A 27,886-nucleotide genomic window follows, 5' to 3' on the forward strand; every position below is an offset into this window, starting at 1 on the left:
GATCCACGTCACACAAAAGTTAAATGAATCAGATGGTCAAATCTGCGCTCTATTTTATGGAAGTTGGTTCAAACAGCACCACTTGGCATAGGTCACTTAGGAATGCATGCAGAATTAGATGAGGAAAGCTGGTATTTGCTTGTCTTACCAGAGTACACAGCCTGACAAATAACACTCCCAACCTTTCACTTTTTTCCCTGTGACAACTCTAAAGCAGATGGTAGGCAGTATCAGTCCTCTCGTTTAATGCAAATCCTGAATCTGTAGTGGTGGTTGTAGTGGGTATCACTTGGAATTTTAGGCTATCCTAACTGCTGTGCCAGTATGACGCATTACAGTAATTGAAGCGCTGTGCAATGCTGCGCCCTGGTTCCAACACTGCACACTTACACCACACAGCTTCTTGCTGGTCAACATGGCAAATGTTAATGCACAGTTACTTTATAGTTGGAGAAGTGTTGTAAATGTACTAGAACTGGAAAAAGGAATAATAATAATACAATAATTCTGTAATGTGCAAACGTTTGGGCACCTTACTAAGTACTGAGTAACTCCCTGTTTGGAAGATACCACAGCTTGCAAATGCTTTTTGTAACATATCACCTCAGATCCTGGAGCTATTATTAAGGCTTTTGCAGATTTCTATGCTAACTTGTAAAATTCTCATGCATAGCAAGGATTAAAGAGATGCTCTGGAGGCCTCTTGACCTTTACAGAATTTAATAATGCAACAGATTTATAAAACAAAAAATAATAATAATGAATCATATGGTTTTGATAGCATTCCACATGAGCTATTGCTTATGATTGGGGATGATACACAAATGGGCTTTTTGAATGGAGAGGTTTGCATCAGCACACGCTGACCAGCCACTTCATTAGGTGCACTTTGTAGTTCTACAATTACAGCCTGTATTTATCTGTTTCACTGCATACTATGTTAGGCCTCTTTTTTCCCCTGTTCTTCAATGGTTAGGACCCCCACAGAACCACCACAGAGCAGGTATAATTTGAGTGGTAGATCATTCTGAGCACTGTAGTAACACTGACGTGGTGGTGATGGTGGTGTGTTAGTGTGTTGTGCTGGTGTGAGTGGATCAGACACAGCAGTGTTACTGGAGTTTTTAAACAACTCACTGTCACTCCTGGACTTTGATCATACCACCAACCAAAAAATATCCAGTCAGCAGCATCCTGTGGGCAGCTTCCTGTGTCTACTGATAAAGGACTAAAGGATGACCAACACAAACTGTGCAGAAACAGATGAGCTACTGTGTCTAACTTTAGATCTATGACATAGGCCAAGAAAGTAGGTGCGTCTAATATAGTGGACAGGGAGTGGACACATTATTTAAAAACTCCAGCAGCACTGCTGTGTCTGATCCACTCAAACCAGCACAACACACACTAACACACCACCACCAAGTCAGTGTCACTGCAGTGCTGAGAATGATCCACCACCCAAATAATACTGAAGTTAACGTTAATGTTAGGAATGTTTCAGCCTGGGCTACTTTTTCAACGAGGCACAAAACACTTACATAATAGTCTAAACTGATATTTACAAATGATGTAGATTAACATTCAAAGGTTTGGAATCAACATTGTCAATAAAATAAAAACCATTTGGTTGCAGATAAATTAATTTTGATTTTCACATGTTTTGAACGAGTAGATTACTAGAAACTGAGAATCAGAAAATAAATAAATAAATGAAAATAAGGAACCTTTTGTCTCGATTGATAAACAGAGGTGTAGATAGTAGACTTAATTTGTATAATAGCAAAAATTACTTTAATTACTTGAATTAATATTCAGATGTCTGATGTGTCAAAAGTGGTAAACAAATCTCAGTGCAGAAAATTCTAAATAGATACTTTCAATAAATAGTTTATTATGTCTTATTGTTCCCCAAAATAAGTAAAACAGTGAGTAAAACATCTATTAATACATTTTGGTGACTAGTTAATAATATTTAAATCTACATTTTATAAATTGTTATTGAATATAAAATTATACTGACAATGTGAAGAGAATTTATTTTATGTAAATGAAATTGACAGTAAAGTATTCCATTTTATATGACTTCCAAACTTTTGAATGGTAGTTTATGGCATAGTAGTCTTTTTGGCATGATTATCACAACCTGTGCTTCTCCTGTGTCAAAAAGCATGTAAAGCTTTAACAACTATTTCATTTCTTGGTCAAAAGTGACTGAATCATTTAGAGTTATTATTTGTGCTTTTGAGAGTGAAATGTTTATTTCTAATGGGAAAATTCACACATCATGTGGAGTGTTGGACCTTCACAGTGAGATCTGGATTACCAAGCACAAGTAGATAGTTGATGAAGATATAATTCCCTATTACACATTATATTTATAGAAAAATAACAGACTTTGTGTTATTTCAGCAAAAACTGAGTCAGTTTGGCACTGTTCACGAGATGTTCACATGATCCACCAGAGGGCGATACAGCACAACTACACAATTTGAGGTCTTCTTTAAACACTCCTGCAGAAGTGGTTCAAAATGTGCTGAGCACACACACACACACACACCCCTCGCAGGGGGGTACAGGAGCTTATCCCAGCAGTTATTGGACAGAAGGCAGGATGACAGGTCACCAGTCCATCGCAGGGCAGACTCACACATTTAAACCTCGGGGCAAATTAGCATCTACAATTGGCTTGACTGTATGTCTTTGGGCTGTGGGAAGAAACCAGAGCACCCGGAGGAAACCCACACAGACACCGAGAGAAAATGCAAACTCCTCACAAAAAGGACCCTGGTCACCCAACCAGGGAATCAAACCCAGGCTCTTCTTGCTGAGGTGACAATGCTACCCACTGTACCCAAGGTGGAACAAAACATTGGAAAAAGAACTTCGGCTAAATATTGCTTTGTTTTATAAACTGAGAATGGGGGCTTAAGGTGACGCTGTACAGAGATTCCAGTTGATGCTGTGCAGGGGTATCTTTTTCAAAGTGAACATTAGAGGTGGATATATTGCTCCGTCATCAGTTCACCTGCTACTACACTGCATGAGTTGTGGAGGCCTGCAGAATCAAGTTAGCTGAAAGCCATTGTTAATGCTAGCTAATGCTACATTCCCAAACAAGGCCCCAAATGCTGTTTTTTTCCAGCTGGCTGACATGATCCACCTCACTGTCATACATGTATGTTTGTAATATTAATTTTTAAAAAGGAAAGCAGAACATTAGAGACCCCCTTTCAGTTGAAATATGACACAGTACTGACACAGTACAGCAGCTGTTGTCAACTCAGCCACTACAAGGTGGATTTGTAATTTACACATGTCTATGTGTACCAGTACAATTACAATTAAATCATTTTGTGAGTACATTTTTGGTAACAGATAAAGTGGAACACAGCAATATATCCACATCTGATGTTCACTGTGTTAGAAATGACACCACGATGTTGGATTAATCTCTGTCTGCCGCATCTTCAGCCTATGATCAGTTAACACAGACAATAAATTTGACCAGCGATTGAAACAGAAAAATCTGCCACATGTTCAATTAAAGATTTTGTTAATGAAATAGTTAACTATTACATAGCTTATTGGTAATTACTGACTTATAACTACAAAATAAGTTACAATAACTTATGAACGTAGATCTAATATACCTGTTAAACTCTTGGTTGTATACATATTATCTGTGATCAGTGCACAGCAAACCAACGGTTGCTGCAGCAGTTGCAATCCTGGTCTGTCTCTCCACTCCAGCATACCAATGGAGAGGACACCCACAGAGCTAGTGTTTGGCTGCCCACCAAGGTCAGAGGAAGACAGCACACCCAGAGTTGGGTACACAGAGGAGCCGCCAAGGACACAGCCCTGAGAGAGGACTGGGGGCATCAGCTGCCAAGGAGCAGGCATCCTGCAGCACTTGTGCCGGCCAGGACAGTGGACCGGCTGGGACTCTGGGACTTACCCCAGAGACCTATGCCAGCATGGCCGACCGTTGGATTGTGTGACATCCGCCTTGGGCTGCGCTGCTCTGGGGAGCATAGTATATGACCACTCAAAGTGGCTCTTGGCGTGTGCCACACTCCCAGAGTAAAAAGAGACCTTAGTTGTTGTCTATGTCGTTGTTGTTATCAGTGAAGTGATTTATTTGCATGTCTAGTCTATGTAAAGACTCACTGTTGAAGTGCCTGTTGAAAATAAAAGAGCATTTGCCTGTATGCACAAAGTTTTACATGTCTTCTTCTGCACTGACGCTAAAGTATTACATGAAATTGTTACAAATTTGCCATCTGACACCTGAAACTTTGTTTTATAATAGTTCTGAAAAAAACTTTGGCCTAATAATAATTGATCTGTAAATTTAAGTTTTAATGCTAAATCTTTACATGAACAACAACTTATCAGTTCACTGAACTGTTATAACCAGCATTTAGTAAACAGTTAGTAGTACTAAAACTGTTAAGCAAATGAAAAACTAAGCTATCCATTAACAGTGTATTAAATATATTGAATGACCTATTGCTAAGTATCGAATCAATTACTTAGTAATGAACTAATGGTTAATGAAATAGTTAACTATTACATGGATTATTGATAATTACAAAATAAATTATAATAACCTATGAAAGTAGATCTAATATACCTGTTAAACTCTACTTAAGTCTGTCTCTTGGTTGTGTACATTGTGTATATCTGTGATCTGAAACTGCAAAAATGGGTGTGAATTTTCCACGAGCTCTCAGGCTAACACTTGTCTGGGGGTATTATTAATTCTTTGTTGCGGTACACATGTAAACTTACTGACTCATTTAGTTTTTGCAGCTGGTTGGTCACTGTATTTGAGGACATCTCTGACTTCAAATTTTCTCAGTAATACTGGTTTGTGGCCTTTATATTGGATTAAATGACTCCAGAGTAGCTGAGCGCATCATATTAGTAGGGAATTCGGCATAAACAGAATGAGCATGAGGGAAAACACACTAAAGCAAACTAAATCTAAAGCATAAAGCATGTTGCAAATTAAGAAACATTGCCAATAGTTCTCCTGTGAGCTTTAGTAGCATTCTTACTAATCTTCAAATGCCAATTGTAAATAATTAAAAGGAGTAATAGGGTTTCTAGTCTTGCCATCACTTTCCAGAGGTTGATTTCCTGCTCCCAAATGGAGCCAAAATCGGTGGAGGAAAGAAATACAATTATTTCTTCATAATTGCTATCTGACTAGTCTACATTACAGGGTACCACAGTGATACTGCTGGTGGAGGAACTTGTGCATATGTAAGAGAAATAATTGGCTTGAGTTGATCTGAAGATGTGTGCCTTGGACACCACAGGAGGAATAGATACTAAATGAAAACAACAGCTAACACAAACGACCTGAAAGATTTTTTTTTTTAATTCTGCATAATTTAATTGTTGAGATGTAAAAAAAAAAAAAGAAAATTCAGAGTTGTTTAATGTGGAAGGATGTATTAAAGAGAAACTTACCGACTTTTGCAATGGTATTGATATGGGATGTGATTGCTACAACAAAAAATCTATCCATTTTATTTACTATCCAAAATGACTAGTGAACCCGCACAACTTCTGAGTTTATACAAAGTGACTAATATTCATATATTTGTGGAAAAGGGAGTGTGGTCAAGCGTCACATGCAGGATGGAGAGCCAGTCACTGTGAACCAGCTACCTAGCTGATACACTTCACCTGTGTGTCAACTCTACCAGCGTATTTATAGCAGTGTCTTTTCTCAGTAGGGAGGAGAGCCCAGAGACCACTTTCAAAGTATGACTGAATGCACATGGTGATTTCAGTCACAGAAGCTGGCCAGTTTTTAATGCAGTGCTGTCTGAGAGGTCAAAGGTCATGGGCATTCAGTTGTGGTTTTTGGCCTTGTCCTTTACACACAGAGATTTCTCCAGGTTTCCTTTACATCATCAAATATCTTGTCTTTGTATTGCTTTCATTTTAAAATAGGTCAAAGTAGATTCATAAATCACTGCTTTCTGTTTTTTATTTGTATTTTACCTACTATATCCCGACTTTTTTGGATTTGAGTTTGTATATGTGACAATTACCAATGTAACATTACACTAGAATATATAATAAATAAACCAGAAAGACAAATAGAATGTTTGTCTGTGTATCGATTGTGTTATGCCTATGTACACTGTGTTAAAGCAGGTCACTCACATTAGTAAGATGTGATTGTAGCAACAGTCATCACAGTGCTAATAATAAGCTAACAAGCTAATAATCTGTTAATTAATATAGTGATCTAAAATGCAGCCTTGTATGTAAGAGAGCTGCCACTGTTCTTCATCTTTACATATTAATTTACCTTAATATGCTCAAAGGTCTATATTTGCATTTTGACTATTCTTTTTACATCTTGTTACTATAGAGACACCTAAAGTATTAATTCATGACTAACAACAAGTAAAGCAACCTGCAATAAATGACCAAAACGTTAAGATAACTCTGTGCATAGTGGGCTGCAGTGGGAAGGAATTTTTGGTCAGCTTCTGCTTTACACTATGAAGGACTGAGTAATAGGCATAGAAGTTTGGGTGAACAGGGAACAAATGGTGGTGGGGCGCAACATCATCACAGGTAACTGAAAAATTCATGCAGGAAAGAAAAGCATATTCAGGAATGGTCTTTCATCTGAACTTGAGTTATTGAGTTATCACTGGGATCATTGTCATTATAAGTGAATGCTTTTCAACAATAAAAAGGATAACATGTTGGAAGCTTTACTGATTACAGTTTGTAAATAAAGAATAAACTAAATCAATCAATATTTTGAGCCAAAGTCATAGTTCTACATAGCAAAATCATGAGTGCTAACGTATATTTGAACTATATTTGGTCTGTGAACTAACTGAACTAGGACCATGTATAATTTTGTAATAAACACACATAGAGCTCTTTTGACGTTAATGACTTCAAAGATGATGTCGTATGTGTAGTACTGTACATAAACCAATGTGGATCCACAAAGCTAAACAAAGTTCTGTTTTGTTTAACAATAAAAAGAACAACTTAATATTAATAATTAAGAAGTTCAATAAGTGCATGTATAAAAGTAAAGTTTATTATTTTGTTAGATGTACAGCTGGGGTATTCATTCTGGTTATGGAGGGCCGCAGTTAAGCACACTTTGGTGATTTCCCTGCTTAAACATACTTTGTTCGACTCATCTATTAACTAGCAGGTTCAGTAGGAGTGTCAGAACAGGGACAGCACCAAAGTGTGCTGGACTGCGGTGAGGGCAAAACCACACCCTGGTCAAGCCTAGACGGATCACAAGCCTATTCAATCTAAGAAGGAAAGAACATTAGGTTGCATTTTTAAGTTGTGTTATTTAAGATAATAAAATTTTATTTGTGTACTATGAGGGCTTTCATTGTATTATGGCCAATCAAAATCATTACACTTGTCCTTCCTGAATGTGCAAGGTATAGTCCAATCAATTCATCCTTATTTCCTCAGCCTTCCAATCACTGCTTAGCAACCATTGCTATCTGCCATTGTTTCAGTCTTCAGTTGTTTATTGGCCTGTCAGTGTTTGAATTTGAAGTTCAAAAGTCCTGTAAAAGTGAGATGCTATAAAAGTGAGGGGACCTGTAAAGGTGAGGTCCCACCCATGATGAAGTCATCCCTCCATTTGAATCCTGGTTTTAAAAAAGCCCTTGTCCACTTGGTCATTTCTCCTTGGAGGAATACCCAGCGCCATCCTAAAGGTCGTTCCATTACTTTATTAGCTCATGCGAAGGGTGTTAGATGAGCCCTCAGAGGGACGAGGGGTCGAGTGAACACGAGTGTCGGCTTCAGCAGCAGATCTTGCCCAGAAATCATTGCAACCTGATGCATTTCCCTTTTCAAATCCCAAAATAATGGGGGACAAAGCTCTTTATATTGCATTACAATGGTTTAAAAAGCTTAACACTTCAAAACCATTATTGGATCTGCTGGGCTTCAAGTTACAAACTACTTCATCTGTACATGACTGCTGATTCATCACTTTCCTCTGATAACTGGCTTGTTAGCATGCTAACAAGAACAAAAAGACAGGTTTTACACCACAGTTCAAAACTACAGAGCCCTGCTGGTGACATCCCCTAATAAAAATAATGCATGACCATGACTTATTAAGGTGTGGGAATGACATAATAAAGCCTTGGCCACAGCTTAAAAAGTTATGATCTCATTTCAATGTTTTAATAAGTCGTGGCCAAGCATTAAGAAAATGTAAAACAAAAACAAACTATTTTCATCAGTGGTCCACACATTTGGCACTTACAATTCTTTCTAATTATAAAAGCTAAAACATGTCAAAGTGTCAAAACAAACATCTTCAATTTATGGAACCATTATAAGGAAGACATAAATGGCCCATAAAAATTGTTCATGCCTGGTGTTACAGTATGCTTTAGTCTAGGATATTTAGATTTACATTTGCTGTGTTATTTCAGGTTAGGGTCAGGATTAGGGCCAGGGTGAGGGTTAGGATTAGAATTAGGTTTTGGGTTAAGATTAAGGTTAGGATTAGGGCCAGGGTTTGTGTTAGGTTTTGGGTAAGGTTAGGTTTTATGTAATGGAAGTACATATAAAGTCTACTTCATGTAACATCAACAATACATCTACTTCTTGTAAGTAATATATCCACAGTACATCTTCCAGATATTTACCTCTATGTATATAGATGCTTCACTACTGCTACTTCACTGACTTTTTAATGTGTTACTGATGGTTTGTTAATAGTTTATTAATCATCTACAAAAGACCACTCAAAGTAATATTGCCGGGTTGTGCATTTCAGTCAGTAACCATCATCTTCTGCATTGTTAGGGGAGTCACAAATGGCTGCAAATTTCCTGTTGTTCTCCTTCATGGCGTCAATTGTGTGACATCCGCCTATGGCTGCGCTGCTCTGGGGAGCATAGTATATGACCACTCAAAGTGGCTCTTGGCGTGTGCCACACTCCCAGAGTAAAAAGAGACCTTAGTTGTTGTCTATGTCGTTGTTGTTATCAGTGAAGTGATTTATTTGCATGTCTAGTCTATGTAAAGACTCACTGTTGAAGTGCCTGTTGAAAATAAAAGAGCATTTGCCTGTATGCACAAAGTTTTACATGTCTTCTTCTGCGCTGACGCTAAAGTATTACATGAAATTGTTACAAATTTGCCATCTGACACCTGAAACTTTGTTTTATAATAGTTCTGAAAAAAACTTTGGCCTAAAAATAATTGATCTGTAAATTTAAGTTTTAATGCTAAATCTTTACATGAACAACAACTTATCAGTTCACTGAACTGTTATAACCAGCATTTAGTAAACAGTTAGTAGTACTAAAACTGTTAAGCAAATGAAAAACTAAGCTATCCATTAACAGTGTATTAAATATATTGAATGACCTATTGCTAAGTATCGAATCAATTACTTAGTAATGAACTAATGGTTAATGAAATAGTTAACTATTACATGGATTATTGATAATTACAAAATAAATTATAATAACCTATGAAAGTAGATCTAATATACCTGTTAAACTCTTGGTTGTGTACATTGTGTATATCTGTGATCTGAAACTGCAAAAATCGGTGTGAATTTTCCACGAGCTCTCAGGCTAACACTTGTCTGGGGGTATTATTAATTCTTTGTTGCGGTACACATGTAAACTTACTGACTCATTTAGTTTTTGCAGCTGGTTGGTCACTGTATTTGAGGACATCTCTGACTTTAAATTTTCTCAGTAATACTGGTTTGTGGCCTTTATATTGGATTAAATGACTCCAGAGTAGCTGAGCGCATCATATTAGTAGGGAATTCGGCATAAACAGAATGAGCATGAGGGAAAACACACTAAAGCAAACTAAATCTAAAGCATAAAGCATGTTGCAAATTAAGAAACATTGCCAATAGTTCTCCTGTGAGCTTTAGTAGCATTCTTACTAATCTTCAAATGCCAATTGTAAATAATTAAAAGGAGTAATAGGGTTTCTAGTCTTGCCATCACTTTCCAGAGGTTGATTTCATGCTCCCAAATGGAGCCAAAATCGGTGGAGGAAAGAAATACAATTATTTCTTCATAATTGCTATCTGTCCATATGACTAGTCTACATTACAGGGTACCACAGTGATACTGCTGGTGGAGGAACTTGTGCATATGTAAGAGAAATAATTGGCTTGAGTTGATCTGAAGATGTGTGCCTTGGACACCACAGGAGGAATAGATACTAAATGAAAACAACAGCTAACACAAACGACCTGAAAGATAATTCTGCATAATTTAATTGTTGAGATGTAGAAAATTCAGAGTTGTTTAATGTGGAAGGATGTATTAAAGAGAAACTTACCGACTTTTGCAATGGTATTGATATGGGATGTGATTGCTACAACAAAAAATCTATCCATTTTATTTACTATCCAAAATGACTAGTGAACCCGCACAACTTCTGAGTTTATACAAAGTGACTAATATTCATATATTTGTGGAAAAGGGAGTGTGGTCAAGCGTCACATGCAGGATGGAGAGCCAGTCACTGTGAACCAGCTACCTAGCTGATACACTTCACCTGTGTGTCAACTCTACCAGCATATTTATAGCAGTGTCTTTTCTCAGTAGGGAGGAGAGCCCAGAGACCACTTTCAAAGTATGACTGAATGCACGTGGTGATTTCAGTCACAGAAGCTGGCCAGTTTTTAATGCAGTGCTGTCTGAGAGGTCAAAGGTCATGGGCATTCAGTTGTGGTTTTTGGCCTTGTCCTTTACACACAGAGATTTCTCCAGGTCCTTTACATCATCAAATATCTTGTCTTTGTATTGCTTTCATTTTAAAATAGGTCAAAGTAGATTCATAAATCACTGCTTTCTGTTTTTTATTTGTATTTTACCTACTATATCCCGACTTTTTTGGATTTGAGTTTGTATATGTGACAATTACCAATGTAACATTACACTAGAATATATAATAAATAAACCAGAAAGACAAATAGAATGTTTGTCTGTGTATCGATTGTGTTATGCCTATGTACACTGTGTTAAAGCAGGTCACTCACATTAGTAAGATGTGATTGTAGCAACAGTCATCACAGTGCTAATAATAAGCTAACAAGCTAATAATCTGTTAATTAATATAGTGATCTAAAATGCAGCCTTGTATGTAAGAGAGCTGCCACTGTTCTTCATCTTTACATATTAATTTACCTTAATATGCTCAAAGGTCTATATTTGCATTTTGACTATTCTTTTTACATCTTGTTACTATAGAGACACCTAAAGTATTAATTCATGACTAACAACAAGTAAAGCAACCTGCAATAAATGACCAAAACGTTAAGATAACTCTGTGCATAGTGGGCTGCAGTGGGAAGGGATTTTCTGTTGTTCTCCTTTATAGCATCAATGAGTTTTGGTATGCCTTCAGCAGAGAGGAGTTGATTCTCTGTGATTTCTTCTATTGTCTTCATCAGATCCTCCATCACCTTCATCACCGACTCCTGGAGGATGAATCTGTGAGTCTGAATTTCAGTTACACTGGCTTTCCCACTCAGAACACTCAGAACACAGACGGCTCTTCTCACTTTCTCCTGGAACTCGGCTACAGTCTCTCTCTGCTTCTTCACTTTCTGGATTTCTTCATGGATCTTATCCACCTCATCATGTTTCTGCCTGATGTCATGTTCAATCTGAGAAATCTTGGCCTCGTATTCAAACACTTTACTCCTGTATTTTCCCACTTGAGCCTCAAAGTTTCTCACCTCCTCTTCTGCTGATCTTACAGCACGTGAAGCTTGATCTATTTCTACCAGCAATTGTCATGACAGAACCTGCACAGAAATGAAACATATGTTTTACATTAACCCTCACATATATAAAGCCTAAGCCTAAGTTTTATAAATACGGGAGTATGATTCTCACCAGCGATCCATCCAATAAATGGTACAACAAGCAATCCGGCTCCTACACCTGTCACAGTCTCAGCATTACGCTTCCTCTCCTCCTGCCTCCGAAGTGTTTCTCTTGTAGAATTCAGATTTGTTCTGGCCAGCTCCAGAGCATCTTCAGACTGTTTCAGTAAGTTTATATTAAATGTCTGCTCTGTTCTCAAGTTGTCTAATGTATGTTTTGTATTATTCATCTCTTGTTCAAGCTTTCCCTCGTCTTGTGTAAGAATCTCAATGTTTTCATCACAACACTTCAACTCTGTACTAGCTGCCTGTTCTGACCGCTCCAGGCTCTGCTGGGCCTGCACAATCTGCTCTCTGATGTAGCTGTAGTTGGAGCTCTGCCCACTAAAGGGATCTACATCTCTATCAATGAGGGCCTCATATACTTTGTTGATGGAGCAGAGGCCATCCTCCAGAGGCTCGATAGCTGCTGCAATTGAGTTCTTCACCAAAAGACAGATGATTACTGCTAACATTTGTAAAATACATTTTCAAACTATTGCTCATTATTTCTTGGCAATACGAGAATGGCTATTGTGTACTTACTCAAATGAATAGATTTGGTTCATTTTAATCTTCTCACAATCTGATAAAAATAAAAATATAAAATTAATTAGTTATCTAAATATTTTTGTGAGCAAAAGAAACAAAAGAAACCATAGCACAACCTAATGTGGGGTGTAATGTAAAACCTTTTAATGCAGTTAAGAATGATTATGTAGTGCTTCTGGTGTTCTCCTTGTTTTCCTATACCAATGCCAGCATAGCAACAAAGTATTGCAATAAGCATAATACATTTTGGGTTAAATGTGGGTGGGATCATAGATCATAAATTAGGTGAACTTTCTAAGTGAAATTTCTAAACTGATCCAATGAATCATGAAGGTGGAGTTCAAAATTGTTGACAATGGTGTACTCCTTAGCCCTTGGAAAATTCAAACCCCCACAAAATTCAAATAATCATGTTGATATGTGTCACATGTGCAAAAAACACATTACATGCAGTAAAGATAAACATTACCTGCAAAATGTGAACAATGTTACATTAGCTAAAGTGTTTTAGACTAGGCAGAACCTTGCACAATATGGGACTAAAAGCTGGAAGAATTTGTCCCTAGACAGGTATTTTCATTACAGTTTCATGTCTGGCACCATGGGACTATGTCATCTATGAATTTTGACAGCTAACTGATTAACCTTACTCAAGATATATACTGAAAGAAAATGTATAATAAGTGTTTTTCAATTACTAAGATTAAGTCATAGAATTGACAACTATTATATTTCATTGCTTGTTTGGTGACTATAATACTGCTACATATACCATTTAGAAGCATATAAACAAGACTCAGCAAAAGCTAGCCAGGGTAAAGTACAGCTTCCATACAACAGTGTTAGTTTACCATGGTGTTGTAAGTAAATCACCCAAAATAAACAATGAGGAAAGGCCATATTCTCCATAACACAATAAACAAAATTCATTTTGAGTTTTTTTCACATGGAATTAGAAACTGTTAACCACAGCTCAGTACCTAGTGTTAAAAAGTGAGAGGAGTAGGTAAGCACAGGTGACAACGGTGCAAAAATAGTAGGGTTGCTTTTGTTTTCCCCACTCGTTCGTCTATATTTTTACACTGCAAAATATACTCCATGCATGCTTTATTTGCAATTACAAGTTTGCTATGTTGGTAATAACATAGTGAACTTGGAAAGTACACCAGATTTCTTCTACTTCTGCTAATTTATCACATTTAGATGTTTCAGATCATCCAACTAATTTTGATATAATATAAAGGCAACACAAGTAAATGCAAAATGCAGCTTTTAAATGATCATTGCATTTATTGGAGATTAAGATTAATTCAAAACCTGTATCACTCATGTGAAAAAGTAATTGCCGGCTAAACTTAATAACTGGTTGTGCCACTCTTGGCAGTAACAACTGCAAACATTTGCAATAACTTGCAATGAGTCTTTTACGTTGCTGAGGAGGATTTTTGGCCCACTTCTCTTTGCAGAGTTTTGATTTGGCTACATTGCAGGGTTTTCATCATAAACTGCCCACTTAAGGTCTTAGCACAGCACCTCAATGGGATTAAGTTCAGGACTTTGACTTGGCCACTCCAAAACCTTAATTTTGTTTATTTTAAGCCATTCAGAGGTAGACTTGCTTGTGAGCTTCAGATCATTGTCCTGCTGCATAACCCAAGCATGCTTGAGCTATAGGTCACAGACAGAGTGTCAGCAACTCACTGTTTAGCCACCAGAGGTTTCATTCTCCAGAGTACTAGCCTTGTTCTCAAATCAAACCACCTGTACCTCATTGCCTAATTAGTCACACCTTAAATACTCCTCCTAAGCAGCCAGTCAGTGCGAAGTATTGCCAGTTCACTTGTGTCTGACTACTGAGCATTTGTTTGGTCTGTTTTGCTGGTATGTTGCACCTCTGCTTGATTTTGGATTCTGTTTTTGCCTTTTGCCCCTTTGTGCTCTGTCTGCCTGGCTTTTTGGACTGATTTCACTGTTACGACCCTTTTTTGCTTAGCCTTTTGACGTCGAGTTTTGGACTGCCCCTTTTGTCATTACATCTGCATATGAATCCTTCTGAAGTTTCTGAGTCTGATTCATCACACTGAGGTGTCCATCTGGGCTTTTTGTGACCTCCTGATGAATCATCGATTCACTCTTAATGAAACTTGCTAGGCCAGTCATTCCTGAGAATTTGTGTACAATGGCTCTCACTGTGGTTCAGTGGAGTTCCAGAGCCTTAGCAATTGCTTTGTAACTCTTTCCAGAAAGGTAGATTTCAGTGACTTTGTTTCAGTTCTGTATTGGAATCTCTTTGGAATGTGGCCACATGTACTACTTTTTGAGACCTTCTAGCCTGCTTCACATTGCCAGACAGGTTCTATTTAAGTGATGTTTAGATTCAACAGGTTTGGTAGTAATCATGCCCGGGTGTGGCAAGTGAAATTGAATCACATAGTCAATCGAATTTGATTATAACAGCATTTTTCTTCAATAAATTAAATCATTATTTAAAAAAAATGTATTTTGTGTTTACTTGGTTTATCATTGTCTAATAGTAAAAGTACTTTGATGATCTGAAACATTCAATTGTGACAAGTATGCAAAAATAGAGGAAACTGAGGGGCTTTTTTTTTTTCACAGCACTGTATGTACAAGAGGTCTGTACAGGCATGAAATCAAGGCCTAAACTTGACCCATCCTTGTGAGTTTGAGGCCCAAGCTGATCAGTCCCAGGTGGTACTGCCAAATACAAACCCTGAACCTGCTGTTAAAAGCTCATGCTTATTACATACTAAGGCTTATTATTTAGTAACTACAGGGACTTCACCGCAAACTGGCTGGGCTTAACTGAACCTAACTGAGCTCTTCCACCATACAATCAAATTTTGGAAATATGCTTTCCAAACTACTACCGGCCTTCCTACCTTACATAACTAACTGATTTAACTCTGATTAACAATATTAAATTACAAACACTGTTAGCTACGTGCAAACGTGTGCCTTCAGAGTACATTTAGCAACATTCCATTAGCAAAGCAGTAGGCAAAACATAATACTTATGCCAGCCTGTCAAATTCAGTAAAAACCCATTGACATGGAACAGACCTACTGTATAAACAGATGTTGGATTTAATGTTAGCTTCTTCAGTCATGACAGCTGTATCTGACTACACAAACATGACATATCAATATGACAGAATGCTTTAAGTGACTTCTGATTTAACAACATAAATACAGCTAAATAATGCAGGCTACTTGTTGAGGTAAAACCATATTAACTATATTATTATGAGGTGTATGGCTATTCATCTTGATGACCTGCTTCAGGAAAGACACTGCTCAGCTTGTTTACCTGGAAACACTAAGTCTGCTCCTGGGGCTGTGCAGCTGGGCATCACCTGCTTCCCCCCAAATAAATAGCATCATAAGCAGCTGGATTTCTGCCTTTATTTTGGTGAAAACAGTTAACTGATATAGAAAAAGAAGTAATTAATGACCTATCAACAATTTAATATTTATATATTTAGAAAACAAGCCATATTAGCTTTTTTCCACCTATTAATTTTTCATATTCATTTGTTTCAGATACCATTTGTTTCAGCAGGAAGAAAGAAGGCAATAAATTCCAAAATTGTAAAAATTATTCAAAGCCTTACCAAAGCTAATGAGATGAGAAACCAAACCAAGCTTGTGATGCAGCCTTATGCCAACTGGTAGGAGTACCTGACTCCTGCACCGCTCTCCATAGCCATCCTGGGAGAGCTGGTCTATATTTCATCCAAACCCCCCCTGAGGACGGCTACAAGTACATCAAATACCCAGATTCATTTCGTGCCTGTCTCATGCAAGTGTGTAACTCTGGCTGGTGGGCTTTTAATGAGGCCCACAAGAACATGGATCAGATTCGGCTCCACACCATGGCTGTTCCAGACTATATGAAGACTACAGTGAAGATTCTGTTCCAAGGCAGTGATGAAGTTGTACAAACACACCTTCCTGACCAGCTGGAGAACATGACTGTCTTGCACTGGCTGATACAACAGAAAAGCGATTCACGTCATAAACATAATCCAAGAGCTGCTGGAAGCCTGTATAAATGCTGAGCACTTTTATGGAGAAGAGCTGGAAGCAATCAAGAAGAAACTGGAGGACACCAAACTGAGAGAACAGATATCAAAAGAAGTCAATGAACGTACAAAGAAGGCAATGAAGGCCGTGGAAAAGGAGCTGCAGGAGGCACAAGAGAACTACTTAAAAGCAATGGACTCCCTGCCTAGTGGTTGGGACATGATTGGTATGGATTTTGTTTCTGGAGTGAGTGAAAGCATCACTAGTCTGCTGAATGGAGTGGCAATCATTGTTAGCAAAATCAGGAACATGAACAAAGCAAATACAACAAACAAGGACAGTGCTACAGATCCATTTGATGAAATAAACATCTACAGCAAATCTGCAGAAATCCTGAAATGTGCAGAGAGTATTCAGCAGTATGTGGAAGGGAATGACATTGACTGGAAGGGCTTCTATGACCAGAAACATAAAGCAACAAAGACAGATTTTTGGAAAGATCAATTTCAAAGAATCATTAATAATATGGAAAAAATCCCAGATTGCAAACCCAAACAGCATGCCCAGGAGTTATGTGAAGAGGGCATTAACATCTGCACAGAACTGGCATCAAATGCATCAGATGAGGAGCTGATCAAGAAAATCAGAAAACTGACTGAATCAGCCCGCAGTTTTGACTGCAAGAGCAAAGATGTCATAAAGTCTCCTTCCTTTGTTCCAAAACCACCAATGATGTTTAAGGAAGAAAGTAAATCTGAAGGCATGAGGCAGAGTGCCTCAAGAAGGGCAAGAGAGAATGCCAGGTTCCGTATAGAGCAGAGCCGAGCTCAACTGAACAACACCAGAGAGCTCTATGAGAAGAGTGTGGAGAACATGGAGAAAAACCAAAAGGAACTGACTGAAATCCTGATCACCATGAGGAACTGTGAAGTCAAAGAGATAGACTTTAAAACCACCATACAAATGCTGGTCAAAGGGATGAATGCCATGGGGAGAGTGAAGGAGCAGTGGGAGAAGATGGTGCGCTTCTTTCAGATGGTGTCCAACATTGTGAAAATCAGCCTGAACAGAACTCTCAAAGATTTTGCCTCCACGTCTGAGAAGACTCAGTCACTTTCCTACAACTCAAAGCTCTTCTCCAAAGATCTGCTGTACATTCAAGCATTTCAAGCAACTAACATAGCTAATCTCGTCCACATGATCTCAGAAACCCACACTGAAGTGTCTGACAAGTATCTCATGGATCGTGTCAGCTCACTGGGGAAACTTATGGCCATGGAAAAGGAAAAACCAGAGTTTGAAGAGGAACGTCAGCAGCTACAGAATGCCTGTGATGAAGCTCAGAAGGCCATTTTACAACTTGTTCTCAACAATAAGGCTGAGTTTGAAAAGAACAGTGACTCAAGACTGGAGAAGATTGATAAAGAGTTGCTGGCCATTCTTCCCCCTGCTGCTCCAGAAGAGATGAAGAGCATTCAAGCAGCTGTTGAAAGTGGATTTAGTCAGAAAGTGTTAGATGATTACTACTGAGTGAAATCACACTTTTAGCCAGTAAAGCAGATGCACACACAGAAGTAGATAATAATTACTGTCGTTTGCAAAATTTGTGCCCAAATAGTTTGGTTCTGTTCAAGGATAAAATCATCTGAAACTTCCTTTATGCTAATATAGCATACAGATATGATATAATAGCTTATTATAAGTTGTTCTATCAAAGCTTATAGCATTCTTTCCATTGATGTGCAGTGAGTCTATGAGAAAGCATATTATAAATCATGTTACATACAGCCACATTAAAAGATGAATTTAAGATGATTGAATACATACAGAATGATTATGTTTACTGCATTTTAAATGAAATGTTAATAAATACACAAGTTATGTGGCCTAAACAGCTAACTTTAGAATCTTACATAGTATCTTTGATGTTCTTATTTGGCTTGTTTGAATAATGTTTAGCTTTGCTTGCACTGACAATAACATAAAGCAAATAAATCAAATAAAATTTAAGTGAATGATTCAGACTTACTATCTATGCTGCCTTTGAGAATGAACCTTTATCCATATTGGGGTAAAATTCAGGTAACACATATGAATCCTGTATACATAATCTATTATAAATACATTTACAATAGCACATTATGTCTTAAAATGCTAAGTTTAGGCCTGCATAGGTGTACATAGTTAAGGTTACATGCATAACACATTGCATTGCTATTTGTATGAATCATATGGTTAGATATCATAACACATTATAATAGATGTCCATAACAATATTCCAAATCACTAAGAATCCTTCACTCTTGCACATTTCATCTGAAATGTTCTTTAGGGAGCCAAGAGTGGGCCTTCCATGGAATTGCTCAAAAAGAGCCCTTTTGGCACCTTTATATTTAAAATAAGATAATGAAGCATTGAAGAGGAAAAGGTCTTTAAAAAGAGCTGCACATGTGTTATGTCTCAAGTGTGAACTTTGGCTGTTATATATCTCCTTTATTTTGTTTTGGGTATGTCCTCCACTGAAAGCATCAATAAAGTTTTCTAATATAGGACTCATGAATCTTAAAGGACATTTCAAAGGATGAGATGTGAAAGTGTGACAGATTGTCAAATGTTTCTTACAAGTGTGCACTGAGGTGGACTGTCTAATGAAAGGTGGAGTTGAGTTCCACAGTTTAAAAGCATAATAACTAAAAGAGACTTCTCCATGTTTTTTGAAATAAACACGGATCATTTAGCCATACTTTCCTGCTGTCTCAGATCATTACTTAATCTCATTTAAAAGCAAAAGAATAATGCAGAAAAAGCTTGCCTAATGGTAGAGTGATCTTAAAAACAGACTGTCAGACAACTAGAGCGAAAATGGTGCCTGATTAAACTAGAAGTATTCCAGTCCAACTGGAGTGAGAGCCTTATAGACTATAGAAAGGGACTTACTGCAGTACAATGATTTCATAAATTTCTTCAATAATAAAACGGACACAATCGGGCACTTCAACAAACTGAGCTAGTTAAAATTATTTCCTCCTCAAATTCTTCTACTTGCATATAAGATCCAGTTCCTACAGATTTACTCAAAGAAATTTAGCCAGAAATAACCATGCCCTACTCTGTCAATAATAAACTCCTCTCTTAGCCTTGGCCATATTCCAAAAACTCTAAAACTAGCAGTAATTAGACCTCTGATCAAAAAAAACCTAACACTGATCCCTGCAAGCTATCAAATTCTAGACCTATTTTAAATCTTTCCTTTGTATTAAAGGTCTTGGAAAAAGCTGTTGCATAACAACTACATTCCTATTTGCATAGGAATCATCCATACATACATACATACATACATCATCTAAGCCGCTTATCCTTCTGGGTCGCGGTGGGGAGCTGGAGCCTATCCCAGCCGTCATTGGGCGGAAGGCAGGATACACCCTGGACAGGTCGCCAGTCGATCGCAGGGCAGACAGACAGACATACACATTCACACACACACTCACACCTAGGGGCAATTCAGCATTTCCAATTGGCCTGACTGCATGTTTTTGGACTGTGGGAGGAAACCGGAGTACCTGGAGGAAACCCACACAGACACGGGGCATAGGAATCATATACATGAAAGATTTCTGTTGGTTTTGGGTCTCATCATTTCATCATTTCAAAATTTTAAACAATCCCTAATTATTCTCTGACCAAGGAAATGTATCTTAGCTAGTTCACCTTGATCTTAGTGTGACATCTGATATAATAGACCACTCTATCTTACTAGAAAGACTAGAAAACCTTTGTAGGAGTTTTAGGACCTGTATTATTCACATTATAAATGCTACCACTGGGTACCATTGTCAGTAAACATGTCATCAGTTTCCACTGCTACACTGATGACACACAATTATATATATATATATATATATATAAACTTCAACTTAACTCACTCCTGCCTGCGTGCGCATGTGTGAGGAGAGAGAGAAACAGACTGCTGACTGAGAAGGACGTTAACATTACTCTGGGCAGCATGCGTGGGAATAAATTACAGTAGTCCTATAAAAGATTTATATTCTTGCTTTCCCCCTTGTGAGCTTTGTCACTTGTCCCTTTTTAGAAAGTAAAGAGTCTCAAGAGTCTAGCGGCTCAGGCAGGGATACATTTACCACAAAAGACTCAGTGGTTGTATGAGCCCATAATTCATGTTGAATATTTTAGCAGTAAAAAGAGACCCGTAGCTACAGAAGAAAGACGCGTGGCCCAATAGCCAGACCCTAAAGCTAGGATAACGCACAAGGCATTGTGGCGTGAAGGTGCGCGCACCAAAAAGGCCTTAATAGCTCAAACCAGATTAACTCAATAAATTTCACTTGAAAATTTGAAGTTAGATTTGCTGAGCAGGTTCGCCTCTAAAGCATTTGGAAGCGTACTACTTACATGTACACAAGTATAAACCTAGCTTAACTCAGCCTTTAGGACTTTCTGGAGTGTTTGCTTCTGAGGACAGGCCACCAAAAACCTGATGATCTGGGCCTGAGCAGGACAATGATTCAGATCATCACTCCAAATTCTCACAAAAATGCCTCACTAACCACAAAATCTCTTTATATTTTCTCTCAATTAATCCAGCATTATTAAAGAATGATTAAAGTTACTGTTAAAGAAACCATTTATTCGGAATGGTCTTTGTTTATATATCTTGCAGTTCTACTTAAAGGTCAGGAACCAGTCTTGCTGGTGGATGTTCGTTGTCCACCCAAATATACACCCTCTTCCTTACCAGAACTGTGTGAGCTACTGTCCTTCTGTGTGACTAATCATTATAGGATTCTTATGACTGGTGATTTCAGTTTCATGTTGATGAGGCCTCAGACAAAACAATTGAAGTCATGCAACTTTACATCACATTTGATTTTACCCAGCACATAACTAGTCTGACACATACTCATGGTCACACTTTAGATTTAGTCATGCCAGAAAGTTTATTAATTAACATAAATGGAGTTTTGGATATTGCAATCTCAGACCACTACTATATGGTTTTCAGTGTGTCTGCTTCTGTTGACATGAAAGAGAGAGTAAGAAAATTGAAGAAAAAAACATGTTAACAGTGCATCGTATGGTCCATCATTATAAAAGAATAACCAAAGTTACTTTGACAAAGGTTTTTTGTATGGATTTGTTTTTAACTTTGTTTTCTATTCTATTCCAGACTGTACTGTATCCCTTACTCTTCCATAAAGACATGCAATAACTTGCGATTATTCTTATTACACATTTATTCCTAAACTACCATGAGTAACTGATAGCATATTGTGACCAGTGAGGCTACCAAAGTGGAGAACAGCAGATACACACATTCATTACAGTTCCCTCTTTTTTAGGCTGTTTGATGAGAAACTGGCTGGTGGTGACATAAATGAGTCACATAGTTGAAAGGGGAAAAGAAAAACTGTGTGTCTTCCCAATAAAGGGAAACATGTGACTGCCATTCACTGTTTTAGTTATATGACTGGTAATGCTTTAGGAAACATGACGAACATTCAAACAGCTGATGCCATCAAGGCTTTTTTCCAAATCACCCATTGCACAAAATGATCCCTATTTGTCCAGTTCATTTAGTGAGGACTTTAACTTAGCCTATTACTTATTTTACAACGGCTTCTATAATATTCTATAAAGTGCTTAAAACTCATTATCAATGGAACATTATTTGTAGACCATAAATCCTTCCCTATATAAACCTAGTTTATGAGTAGCTTTGTCCCAATTTCACTTTGTTCTTCACAGAGGACAATGTCCCGCATTCAGGTGGTGGACCTGTCTTTATCTGACATCCTTCCGCACAGCCGAAGCAGAGTGTTCTGGTAGTTCCTTGCCAGGAAAAAGTACATGACTGGATCCAACACACCACTGACACAGGTGAGAGCAGAAGTTAAGCGGTTGCCGAAAGCCAGCGATCGAATTTCAACATCTGATATGTGGCCTTGAGTGTGGCGTTTGATGTAAAGGAAACGGTGTACGTGGTAGGGCACGAAGGCAATGAGGAAGTTGACCATAGTCAGCACAATCATTCTCACTGCTTTCTGCTGGACAGGAGTTCTCTCATGAAAAATCATTGTTCTGAGCTTGTGCAAAATGAGGATGTAGGAGACTGTCAGGAGGGCCAGAGGGATGGCAATGGCCACCGCAGTTGACACCAAAGCTTTATGGGAAGTTTTCTCAAGGTACAGCTGAGGGCACACAGTCAAGTTCCGTACTGGCGATTGGATTGTCACAGTCTGGGATGTGAAAAGCACAGGCGCCATTGAAGCAGTCACTAGCACCCATGGGATCACGCAAGCTGCTTTAGCATTTGCGGTTTTCCTCAGATTCTGGCATCGTAGTGGTAGGACAATGGCCAAAAGGCGGTCCAGGCTGATGCAAGTCATGAAGTACATGCTGCAGTAGAGGTTTAGGAAGAAGAGGAAGCCCACCAAGCGACAAGATACCTCCCCGAGTGGCCAGTTGCTGTCTGAAGCATGGTAGACCGCTCGCATGGGCAGAACTAGCACGTAGAGAATATCAGCAACAGCCAGGTTCAGCAGGAACACCTTGGATGAGGAGCCTCTCTTGCTTTGACAAAATACCCAGAGAGCCAGGGCATTACAGGGCACTGAAAGAATGAAGACTATGATGTAGAAGGTGGCAAACCAAATGTTTTCTTGATGGGACCCAGCCGAGTAGAGGCCGTTCCTCTCCTCCTCCGAATAATTCATATACATGTCGCAGAATTTCACGTTAAGTCTGAGAGAGAGAGAGAGAGAGAGAGAGAGAGAGAGAGAGAGCGCAAGAGAAGGAGAGAGAGAGACGATTTATTTAACAGAAAATTACACACCTCAACAACTTAATATATATCAATTTTCTTTGAATATCTAGTTTATTCTTTGCAGCTTGTATCCTTTTTGAGGAGACTTGTTTTTTACAAATAAATCTTCAGAGATATTTTTGTACACCTCCATATCTTGTATCTCCATTTTTGGTATTTTTCAGTTTTTGACATAATTTGAAAATGCCTGTTGTCATTTACCTTGTAAATAAATTTCATGATGAATGGACCAAAGAAATGGCCAAAATGACTTGGATAAAGGTCTGATTCCATTGACTTACATTAAAAGTAACGTCGTTTTTTTCTTCTCCTGTAAAGTTAACTTTTTAAATACAAGGTTTTGTTCCGACAACAGTGATATACAAGTATATGAATAAGTACATACAAGTATTTATGTATACAAGTATGTGTATAAGTACAAGTATAGACCAAATATACTTAAACTTTTCTGCATACTTAGTTTAAGCCAAGTAGACTTGTATAATGTATAATATATATTTGATAAGTACATAAAAAGTAAACAAAAAAAAATTCCTTCATTTTCTTTGACTTTTTCATTTTCTAATGTGAGTGGATTTTCTTATAAATAAGTTGCTTTTGAGTAGTTTCTTATATTAATGTAATTATCTTTTTGAAGAGAAATATAATTCCTTCCTTTGGGGACACCTTTTATTGGGAAGACACAGATGTAACTCTGCCAAGATGACATTGCTATGGGAATGTATTAGGCATGTACTAATTAAACCTTGTTAACTATATAAAATGAACAGGTCATATTTTGCCTCACATTTGATTGTGCCCTCCTTTTCCCAGGAATGACTGTAAAGTAAGGGGAAATGTAATGCAAAGAAGCCTCAAACATTGTTTGTTGAAAGAATAGTATCAAAAGGGGTTCTTCTGTTGTTACAGGCTTGACATTGTACCAATAGAAGAACCCTTTTTGGTGCTATGTAAAACCTTTTTCAAAAAGGTTCTATATAAAACCATCTACAGCACATTCTTCATCAATCCAAAGAACAATTTAGTCATGCAAAGAACCTTTTAAACTTAAGGCTTCTTTGAGTCTTCATGGTTCTATACAGAACCATTTTTTTACTAAAGAACCCTTGAAGAGCCATCTTTTAAAGAGTGTAGGCCTTGTTCTTACAAGTGGCAATTTCTTGCTAATGTTCTAGCAGCTTACAGTAAAGGAACTGCTGCTTGTACAGAATGACACAGGCATGGTGGAAAAACACTTTTCAACCAATCAGATTGTTGGGTCAGATCTAATTGTAAATGGTTGCTGATATAGCTTCCACCGATAGATGTCAGCTAAGCCTGGGGAAGTCTTTATTAGCTGCAGTTTGGGTGAACTGCAGTTAGCAAACTACCCAGCACACTGTGAAGGGGTTGGGACGGCTTTATCCTGCAATGTTGTTCAAGTTTGTACTTGGTGGAATTATATATCCTGTTGTCTGAAATATTAATAAAGTTGTCCAAAAGCCTTTCAGAACTGTTAAAAAGAAACTGTGTATTTAGAGCGGTCTTGTTTTAAATATCTGGCCATTCTACATAAAGGTCAGTGACCAGTCTTACTGGTGGTTGTTTATCATCCAGCCAAATACAACCCCTCCTTCTTACCAGAATTGTCTGAACTACTGTCTGTCTGTGTGACTAATCATGATAGGATTCTTCTGACTGGGGATTTCATTTTCATGTTGATGAAGCCTCCAGCCACAAAAACTTGTACCCACATTTGATTTTACCCAGCTAGTCTGACACTTACTCATGGTCACACTTTAGATTTAGTCATGAAATAAAATTTATTAGTTAACATAAAATACATTTTGGATATCTCCATCTTAGATCTCAGTGTTGTGGACAGAGAGAATACTATTCAAAACTTATTAATGATGACAAACACAACTCACAAGTTTTATTTTCAACTAGAGAAGTGCATTTCCTGAAAAAATGCAGTGATTGCTAATATTTTGCTTGGTGGTTGCTATGATATTATAGGTGGTTGTTATGGGATCCTAGGTGGTTGCTATGATATTATAGGTGGTTGTTATGGGATCCTAGGTGGTTGCTAAGGCATTGCTAGGCAGTTGCTATGGTATATCAGGTGGTTGTTAAGGTTGTTAAGGCCGATAGCCAATGCCGCTCGAGGGTAGGGCTGGATGTCACATTCAAAGGTGCAGTAAGCAATTCTGAAGAACCATTTTTTCATATTTCAACTCAACAGCAAAACAAATACACCTGTCCTTTTAGTGCTCCTTCACAATCTCCAACCCCCAAAATGCATTGCCAAGGCGAATGACACTTTTAAAAAATCTCCATGGCCATAAAACCCTTTGCAAATGTTATATGGACAAAAAACAGTTAGTAAACTGTAGCTACAATTGCTACTACGAAGCTAAGCAGTTAGGATTATCTATCACATTAGGAAACCACTAATCTTTTCTATGAAAAATGCTCAGAAGCTAATATGCTAACAAAAATGAATCCTTAAAGCTTTGAAAACAAATCACTTTAATAACAGCTCTGCATGTTCGCACAGCAAGTTTACAGTGAAGGCTGAAGGCTAAAGTTGTCTTTCTGTTAGGATCAGCTAAGTCAGACCCACATAGCCAATCAATCCTTCCATCTCCATGTATGATCATGATATAATGTCCAAAAACTTTTGCCAGCAGATTGTTTACTGACTGAGATATGTGGTTTAGATCATGATATAAGAGTAGTGTCCAAAAACTTTTGGCTACAAAATGTGTACTGACAGAGGTGTGTGGTTTAGATAATGCTGTAAGATAACTGTCCAAAAACTTTGTGTTTAATGACTATAGTGTGTGGTGTATGGTCATAATGTAAGAAAACTCTGTCCAAAAACCATTGGCTACAGAGTGTTTACTGACTGTGGTATGTGTTGTATGTATAAAAGCAGTGTCCAGAAACTTCTGGCTACAATGTGTATACTTAGCAGGGTGTATGATCATGGTATAAGAGCAGTATCTATAAACAGTTACAGAGTGTTTACTGACTGTGGTGAATGTTCGATACCAGTGTCCAAAAACAGTACACAAGCTTGTAATGTGTCTGTCCAGCATTGTCAGCTGGATCAATGGCAATTTTTTAAGACAAGATAGGAATAACTATAATCGATAGTGAAGCAAAGAGGAAAAAGGTGTGTGAAAGACTTGGTGATGTTCTTCTGCAAATAAAACCTAAGTTAGGAATCTTGGTGTAACTTTAGACTCCGGTTAACGTTTAAACCACATATAAATAATGTTACTAAACTGATTTTTATGATTTAAGGCAAATAGCAACAACTTTATTTCTGTCTGCAAGGTGCTTTTGTTTTTTTCTTGACTTGATTACTGTAATGCTTTGTTCATATGACTTCCTAAAACATAATTCTTTACTTTACTATTTAACTAGGTTTTTATTGTTGCCCTTGGTTTTTTACTAAAATATTAATTTTACTTTCCTGTTAGTTGTTGTATGTTTATTTATACCTTTGAGTATTTTCATTTTAAAATGTCCTGTTATTGTTTTTATTCATTGCATTTGACTCAAAAGCTCATTACTGACATCCCTTGAATTTTATAATAGGACTGAATGCTGTAGCTTTTTCTGTGCTTCTAATGATATTACAAAATACAGGAAGGGTATTTGACCTACTACTTTTCACAGTACTGGGGTGACGCCCCACTATCTTTTGAGGTTAGGACACACACATAAAACCTCTGCTTTCCCTAAACAGCATGAAGCGCTGACCAGCAAGAACAGGCAGAGTAAAACTGAGCTCTACTGAGTCTTTTGAGCATTGTGGACCCATGAAAGTGTGTGCTTTCTAGCTCTTTTGGGGCACTACATGTTGGTGCTTCGCATCAATCACACCTTGTGTCCTTGTTTTATCACCAATAGTACAATACAAGGGCATAGAACCGGAATCATGTCTAAATAAAATACAACATAAATTACACACAAGTTCTTGTCTAATAAAACAACTTCAGTTCAACTTGACTCGTGGTCATACATGCCCAGGGAGAGCAATTAGCATCTTCCATTTAATGTGCTTTAGTTGGGTTTACCCAGCATCTAACCATGTAACTTGTAACTTAAAGTCAAAATATCTGTATATAGGAATAAAGAAGTACTTGAAATATTGCTGCTTGATTCTTGTAGTCATTCATCACAGTGATATGTTTCATTTCTGTGATGTCTTACATAACTATGCCTTATAAGCCAAAGCTCAAATTAAAGAGCTTAATATATTACATTCTGTTGAATTTTCACTAACAATCACAATCAGCATCATTTATTGGAAGATCACTATATCACTCACTACAGTCGCACTGATTTTACAATATCAACTATATACATTCTGTAAGACTGTATTTCAGAATATAGAAACTTACCAGCTTGCGCAGTAGTCCTCTTTCAGTCGTAAGTATGTTTTAGAATGGTTCTGTCCAGTTTAATCTTTCTCTGTTTGTCATTTCAAAAGACCCCTC

The 27,886-nt window shown here is 37.7% G+C and overlaps 1 protein-coding gene and 1 pseudogene across 1 annotated transcript; one reads left to right on the forward strand and one right to left on the reverse strand.

Moving 5' to 3' along the window:
- Window positions 1-14,903: 14,903 nt before the first annotated feature.
- LOC118804875 lies at window positions 14,904-18,082 on the forward strand (annotated as a pseudogene).
- Window positions 18,083-21,518: 3,436 nt separating this feature from the next.
- Window positions 21,519-27,848, reverse strand: LOC118805030 (uracil nucleotide/cysteinyl leukotriene receptor). The gene is made up of 2 exons (XM_036565632.1): window positions 27,791-27,848; window positions 21,519-23,311 (listed from the first exon to the last, which is right to left on the reverse strand). The coding sequence occupies exon 2, from the start codon at window positions 23,287-23,289 to the stop codon at window positions 22,333-22,335; it is 957 nt and encodes a 318-aa protein (XP_036421525.1). The 5' UTR covers window positions 23,290-23,311; window positions 27,791-27,848; the 3' UTR covers window positions 21,519-22,332.
- Window positions 27,849-27,886: the final 38 nt, after the last annotated feature.

The sequence above is a fragment of the Colossoma macropomum genome, unplaced genomic scaffold (genome assembly GCF_904425465.1).
Source record: "Colossoma macropomum unplaced genomic scaffold, Colossoma_macropomum, whole genome shotgun sequence".
In the NCBI taxonomy this organism is placed as follows: Eukaryota; Metazoa; Chordata; class Actinopteri; order Characiformes; family Serrasalmidae; genus Colossoma; species Colossoma macropomum.

Excerpts from the sequence above, each read along its gene's own strand:
- LOC118805030 (XM_036565632.1), bottom strand. The coding sequence starts at position 23,289 with ATGTATATGAATTATTCGGAGGAGGAGAGGAACGGCCTCTACTCGGCT.